This window comes from Sapajus apella, unplaced genomic scaffold (genome assembly GCF_009761245.1).
Source record: "Sapajus apella isolate SASKATOON/1434 unplaced genomic scaffold, GSC_monkey_1.0 scaffold68, whole genome shotgun sequence".
Lineage (NCBI taxonomy): Eukaryota > Metazoa > Chordata > Mammalia > Primates > Cebidae > Sapajus > Sapajus apella.
In genome coordinates this window covers 1,315,426-1,322,573 of record NW_022437008.1, presented here as the reverse complement: position 1 = coordinate 1,322,573, position 7,148 = coordinate 1,315,426, and the positions used below count along the sequence as shown (strand labels likewise).

The window sequence follows — 7,148 nt, the reverse complement described above, 5'->3', positions numbered from 1 at the left end:
GCCTCCCGGGTTCAACTTATTCTCCTACCTCAGTCTCTTGAGTAGCTGGGAATACAGGTGTACACCACCATGCCCAGATAATTTTTGTATTTTGGATGGAAATGGGATTTTGCCATGTTGGTCAAAGTGGTCTCAACCTCCTGGCCCCTGATAGAGTCCGATTTTCAATCTTGGCAATTGGGCTCTGAATCCATGCCCTTAACCCATTCTGCTCTCTGTTTGGTAGCGTATCCAGTATGCCAAGACTGACTCAGATATCATTGCCAAGATGAAAGGCACCTTTGTGGAGCGGGATCGAAAGCGGGAGAAGAGAAAGCCCAAGAGCCAGGAGACCCCAGCTGCCAAGAAGGCTGTGCAGGGCGGGGCAGCTGCCCCCGTGGTGGGAGCCGTGCAGGGGCCTGTCCCGGTAAGGCAGGCCCAGTAGACCAGCCCTCCCACTGACAGGCTTTCCTTAGCCACATAGACTGGCTTTGGGACAGGGTGGGGAGAGTTCTCTCCTTGGGGCTTCAGACCCCTCCTTTCCATTTCCTTATAGAGATTATGTGTCTGTCTGTTTTTTGGGGGGTGTTGAGTACCTAGATGATGCCATCCCCACTCAAAACTCCTGTTCCCTGTCTGTGTGACTGTTTCTCAAGGTCTTTCTTTCTTCATGGCTGTGGCTTGGTATCGCTGTCTCCTTGGTCTTGAGTTTGTTGCCTGTGTCTTTGTTTTTTCTGTCTTTTTTTTTTTGAGACAGAGTCTTGCTCTGTTACCCAGACTGGAGTGCAGTGGCGTGATCTCAGCTCACTGCAACCTCCACCTCTCAGGTTCAAGCAGTTCTCCTGCCTCAGGCTCCCGAGTAGCCTGGACTATAGGCATGTGCCACCACGCCTGACTAATTTTTGTATTTTTAGTAGAGATGGGGTTTAACCATATTGGCCAGGCTGGTCTTGAACTCCTGACCTCTTGTTCTGCCCGCCTCAGCCTCCCAAAGTGCTGGAATTACAGGGATGAGCCACCAGGCCTGGTGCCTGTCTTTTAAGTCATTGTGCATGTAGAAAATCCAAGTATCTACTAAGCAACTGTTAAGATTAATTTAGAAAAGTCACTGGGTGTAAGGGCAATATGGAAAAAATCCGTTTTATTACATATTTATTAATTATTATTATTTTGAGATGGAGCTTTGGTCTTACTGCTCAAGCTGGAGTATAATGGCACGATTTTGGCTCACTGCAACCTCAGCCTCCGAGGTTCAAGTGATTCTGCCTCAGCCTCCCTAGTTAGTGAGACAACTGGTGGGTGCCACCATGCCAGGCTAATTTTTTGTTTGTTTTTGTTTTTAAGTAGAGATGGGATTTCACCATGTTTGCCAGGCTGGTCTTGAACTCCTGGCCTCAAGTGATCTGCCCACCTCGGCCTCCCGAAGTGCTGGGATTACAGGCTTGAGCCACTGCACCTGGCCCTCACACAATGCAGTTTCTAGAAGAAAACAGGAAAATGTCTTCATGACCTTGGTGAAGGCATGAAAAGTGGAAACATCCTGTTTTCCAAACAGGATATGAAGAGCACTAAGTACAAAAGAAAAGATGGGCTGGGTGCAGTGGTGCGTGCCTGTCGTCCCAGCTACTAAGGAGGCTGAGGTGGGAGGATCGATTGAGCCCAGGAGTTCTGGGCTGTAGTGTGCTATGCCAATCGGGTGTCTGCAATAAGTTTGGCATCAATATGCTGACCTCCGGGAGCGGGGGACCATCAGGTTGCCTAAGGAGGGGTGAACCAGCCCAGGTCGGAAACGGAGCAGGTCAAAACTCCCGTGCTGATCAGTAGTGTGATTGCACCTGTTAATAGCCACTATACTCCAGCCTGAGCAACATAGCGAGACCCCCGTCTCTCTCTCTTTTTTTTTTTTTAAATAAAGATGGGGTTTCACCCTGATGGCCAGGCTTGTCTTAAACTCCTGACCTGAGGTGATCCACCCACCTCAGCCTCCCAAAGTGCTAGGATTAAGGCGTGAGCCACCGCTCCTGGCCGAGACCCCGTCTCTTTAAATAAATAAATACACAAACAAACAAATAAATAGATAAATAAAAAGAAAAGAAGGACAAGGCCAGGTGCGGTGGCTCACACTTGTAATTTCAGCACTTTGGGAGGCCAAGGTGGGTGGATCACGAGGTCAGGAGTTCAAGACCAGCCTGGTCAACACAGTGAAACCCCATCTCTATTAAACATACAAAAATTAACTGGGCATGATGGCAGGCACCTGTAATCCCAGCTACTTGGGAGGTTGAAGCAGGAGAATCGCTTGAACCCAGGAGGTGGGGGTTGCAGTGAGCCGAGATCACACCACTGCACTCCAGCCTGGGCCAAAAAAGAAAACCTTTGTCCCAAAAAAAAAAAAAAAAAAAAAGAAAGAAAGAAAAGATGGACGAACTGGGCCCACTTCTTGGGTCTCTGAGCCTCTGTGTCTCTCTGACTTTTGTCTCTGGCTCTGACTGAGTCGTGCTCTGTTCAGTGCCACTCACACTTTCTCCAAGTCGCCTGTGGCTTCCGGATTACTGTGGGCTCCTGTTGTTAACCTCTCTTGTCTTCACTACACCCAGCTTTCTGTCCACTTTCGACTTCAGATTGTGACTCCAGCCCGTCTGTGCTGCCTGCCATCTGCTGTCTTCCCTCTTCCCCTTGCTGCCGTGCGTTTTGTTCTGCACCTGCCCGGAGTGTCCCTTGCCATCTCTGCCCTCATTTGTTTTTGGTTTTATTTTTTGGAACAGAGTCTTACTCTGTCACCCAGGCTGGAGGGCAGTGGTGCAGTCTCGGCTCACTGCAACTTCCAGGTTCAAGCAATTCTCCTGCCTCAGCCTCTCTAGTAGCTGGGATTACAGGTGCCCACCACCACACCTAGCTAATATTTGTGTTTTTAGTAGGGAGGGGGTTGCACCATGTTGCCCAGGCTGGTCTCAAACTGCTGGGATCATAGGCGTGAGCCACCGCGCCCGGCCTACGACACATTTCTTTCTGCTCCTTCCCTGGCTGTCCCTTTCCATCTCTGCCCTCCTTTGATGTGGGGCTTTTTTGTTGTTGTTGTTTGTTCTGTTTTGCTTTTGAGACAGACTCTCACACTGTCACCCAGGCTAGAGTGCAGTGGCACAATCTCTGCTGACTGCAACCTCCGCCTCCCAGGTTCAAGCAGTTCCCCAGCCTCATCCTCCTGAGTAGCTGGGACTACAGGTGCACACCACCACGCCCGACTAATTTTTTGTATTTTAGTAGAGACAGGGTTTCACCATGTTGGCCAGGATGGTCTCTATCTCCTGACCATGTGATTCACATGTCCTGGTCTCCCAAAATGTTGGGATTACGGGCTTGAGCCACTGCACCCGGCCTGCTTTTGTTTTTTAAGAGGTAGGATCTTGCTCTGCTTCCCAGGCTGGTTGGAGTGCTGTGGCACAATCATGGCTCACTGCACGGGGTCTTGACCTCCCGGGTTCAAGTGATCCTCCCACCTCAGCCTCCTAAATAGCTGGGACTATAGGGGTATGCCACTGCACCTGGGGAGTTTTTAAGTTAGCTCTTTCTGATTTAATGTGCCACTAGACCCTGGGTTGGTTTTTGCTCTGTCTGGCCCTCTCTGGGTGCCTTTTTCACCTCTTTCTGGGTGTTTTTTCTTGCATCGCTCACCCGCTGGGTTTCCTCTCCTGGCCTCTTCTCTGCCTCCTGGGGAGGCCGTAACCACGTGCTCTCCTTCCTCTCCCCACAGGGCATGCCACCAATGACTCAGGCACCACGCATCATGCACCACATGCCGGGCCAGCCGCCCTACATGCCGCCCCCTGGCATGATCCCCCCACCAGGCCTTGCACCTGGCCAGATCCCACCAGGGGCCATGCCCCCACAGCAGCTCATGCCAGGACAGATGCCCCCTGCGCAGCCTGTGAGTATCTAGTCCCGTCCCCACCCCACCAGGCCTCATATAAATAGAATACAAGACTAGAAAGGGACCAGCTGGGGGGCAGTTGTAGGTTGTGGTCTGGGCAGGCCCCCCCTGAGGGGGTGGTACTGAATTATGAGGATGTAGCAGTGGGGGTGGGCCTTGGGCAAAGAGGAATTGGCATGCTGGTTGGAGGGTCCAGAAGGTTAGGGCAGGCTGGAGCGGTGCCAGCACCTAGGTTCATTCTGTGAGCTGTTGAACGCCTGCTTATGCGCCAGGCCCAGACTGCACCGTAGCAATGCAGCAGGGACTGAGACAGAAACCTCTGCTGTCCTGTGGCCTACAGTCTGTAGGGGGAAAGGGGTGGGGGGCGGATGGGCAACAGTATGTGGTGCATTGGGTGGAAGTACCAGAATGAATCCATGCAGTGTGAGTGATGGAGGAAGGGGCTGTACTGGGGTCCCCCACTAGGTTTAGGGCTTCTGTGTTCACCGGCTCCCTCACACCCCCACAGCATTCCGAGAATCCACCGAATCACATCTTGTTCCTCACCAATCTGCCAGAGGAGACCAACGAGCTCATGCTGTCCATGCTTTTCAATCAGTAAGTGGGGCCTGTGGCTGGGTGGTCCCTGGAGGCTGATGGGCAGGAGGCATCTCCATGGGAACAGGCCTCAGACCTCTGCCAGCAGAGCCCTAAGCCAAGTACGGCTTTGCAAGAGGGACTAAAGATGTAAAAGGAGGAGGCTGTGGCTGGGCCCATGGCCTTTGGGGACGTGGTGATGAGGCTGGAAAGGTCACCATGGCCAGGGCTTGTGGCCTTTTTCAGGCTTAATTGAGGGCTGAGGGAGTCCAGGCTCTGGGCCTCATTTTCCCAGCCCCTAAAATGGAGCCATGCAAGGCAAGGTACATGTAACACTACATCAAGACGTCTTTGAGCACTAGCTATAAGACTGGCAGAAGTCAGTGTGCTCAAAAACAGCAAGTGTGGGAGATTGGACCGTGTGGACTCTTGTGCCTGGTGTCAGGGTGGAGACCAGCACGGCCGATGTGTAGAGGGGCCGTTCACCATTGAGTGAAGCTGTGGATGTGAGTGAGTTTGTCTGGTGGTTCTGTTTCAGGGGCTGTGAATGGGGCATTCATCACAGTATTTGTGGTGGGGGGGTTGGAGGCTGTCTATAAGAAGAGATGGGCCTCATGCAGGTACTCACCAGGCTGCACTGTGTGACACTTACAAGAACAGAAAGCGCAATTTTTTTTTTTTTTTTGACATGGAGTCTCACTCTGTCACCCAGGCTGTAGTGCAGTGGTACGATCTCCGCTCACTGCAACCTTTGCCTCCTGGGATCGAGCAATTCTCCTGCCTCTGCGTCCCGAGTAGCTGGGACTGCAGGTGCCCACTACCACACCCTGCTATTTTTTGTATTTTCAGTGCAGACGGGTTTCACCATATTGGCCAGACTGGTCTCAAACTTCTGACCTTGTGATCCGCCCACCTAGGCCTTCCAAAGTGCCAGGATTACTGGCGTGAGCCACTGTGCCTGGCAAGAAAGTGCAACTTTATAATAATGCTGAGAGGAGATCGTGAGAGCCTGAGAAAAACAGAAAAGCAATACCACACGTGCAGCATGCCCACAAAGCTGTATATTTTGTCGGAATGCTGATGGAAAATAGGATACCCAGTAAACATGAGGATGGTTGCTTAATGGAGAAAGAAGTACGCAATGAGAAGGGGGAAATTAGAGAAACAGCATATCAGAAAAGTGAGCGTAAGGCCAGGCGCGGTGGCTCACGCCTGTATTCCTAGTGTCCTAGGAGGCTGAGGCAGGCAGATCGCTTGAGGTCAGCAGTTTGAGACCAGCATGGCCAACATGGTGAAACCCATCTCTGCTAAAAATACAAACAAAACTGAACAAAGGGAGGGTACCAATTATTGTTGGTGTGGCGGGGTAGGGGGTATGATTTAGGAAGGGCCTGGGGGTCTGCAGTGTACTATTTGCAGATGCATGGGTGTTTGTATTAAAAATTTTCATTAAATGCTACGTTTACATTAGAGTTTTTCAGTTGAGTGCTACCTACATTTTGGGCTGGATAATTGGTATTAATGGGGCACTGTCCTGTGCATTGGAGGCTATTTGGCATCATTTTTGACTTGTGTCCACTCGATGCCAGCATGTTAGGGGGAAATGCCGAGTCCCTGAGGTCTGTCATTCTCTTCCAGATTCCCTGGCTTCAAGGAGGTCCGTCTGGTCCCTGGGCGGCATGACATCGCCTTCGTGGAGTTCGACAATGAGGTACAGGCAGGGGCAGCTCGCGATGCCCTGCAGGGCTTTAAGATCACCCAGAACAACGCCATGAAGATCTCCTTTGCCAAGAAGTAGCACCTTTTCCCCCGTGCCTGCCCCTTCCCCTATTCTGGGGCTACCCCTTTCCCCCTTGGCGCAGCTCCCTGAAGGTAAGTCCCCCTTGGGGGCCTCCTTGGAGCCGTGTGTGAGTGAGTGGTCGCCACACAGCATTGTACCCAGAGTCTGTCCCCAGACATTGCACCTGGTGCTGTTAGGCCGGAATTAAAGTGGTTCTTTGAGGTTTGGTTTTTCACAATCATTTGTCTGATTTTCTTGCTCTCCCTGGTTCCTTTCCCTCCACCTCACCAGCACATCCTGGGTTTTTTGACCTCTTGGCATTTTGAGGTTTGCAACCCTGGGGAAACACAGAATAGTGTAGTAATATTGTTCAAACTTAGGTTACAGCTACTGCTTTGGCAGTTTTGTGTATTGTCCCTATTCACAGCAGGAAATGGAATCCTAGGTCAGGAAATGCAAAGTCAGGGCTGCCATGTACAGTTAGGCACGTTGGGTACTGCACAAGAATGCCACCTTTAAGGGCACACCATTCATTTTGTAGGCTTATGTGTCTGTGCCACCAGTTTTCTGACACATGACAAGTGTGTTCAGGAAGAGGTGTTCCTTCACCTTTTTCTGCTCACAAAAGTGCAGTCTGGGCTGGACACAGTGGCTCACACCTGTCATCCCAGCACTTTGGGAAGCCAAGGCGGGTGGATCACGAGGTCAGGAGATCAAGACTATCCTGGCACCAGGTGCGGTGGCTCACGCCTGTAATTCCAGCACTTTGGGAGGCTGAGGCAGGCAGATCATGTGAGGTTGGGAGTTCAAGACCAGCCTAACCAACATGGAGAAACCACATCTCTACAAAAAAAAAAAAAAAAAAAAAAAGGCAAAATTAACCAG

General features: G+C 51.3%; 1 protein-coding gene across 1 annotated transcript in view; it reads left to right on the top strand.

The window, feature by feature from the left end:
• The window catches only part of SNRPA (small nuclear ribonucleoprotein polypeptide A), a 13,271-nt gene extending 6,770 nt beyond the window's left edge, over positions 1-6,501 (top strand). The window contains exons 4-7 of the mRNA XM_032248721.1: positions 227-406; positions 3,731-3,904; positions 4,416-4,504; positions 6,122-6,501. Of these exons, the coding sequence (XP_032104612.1) occupies positions 227-406; positions 3,731-3,904; positions 4,416-4,504; positions 6,122-6,281 (603 nt within the window). The 3' untranslated portion in view covers positions 6,282-6,501. The remainder of the gene's footprint in view (positions 1-226; positions 407-3,730; positions 3,905-4,415; positions 4,505-6,121) is intronic.
• The last annotated feature ends 647 nt before the right edge of the window (positions 6,502-7,148 follow it).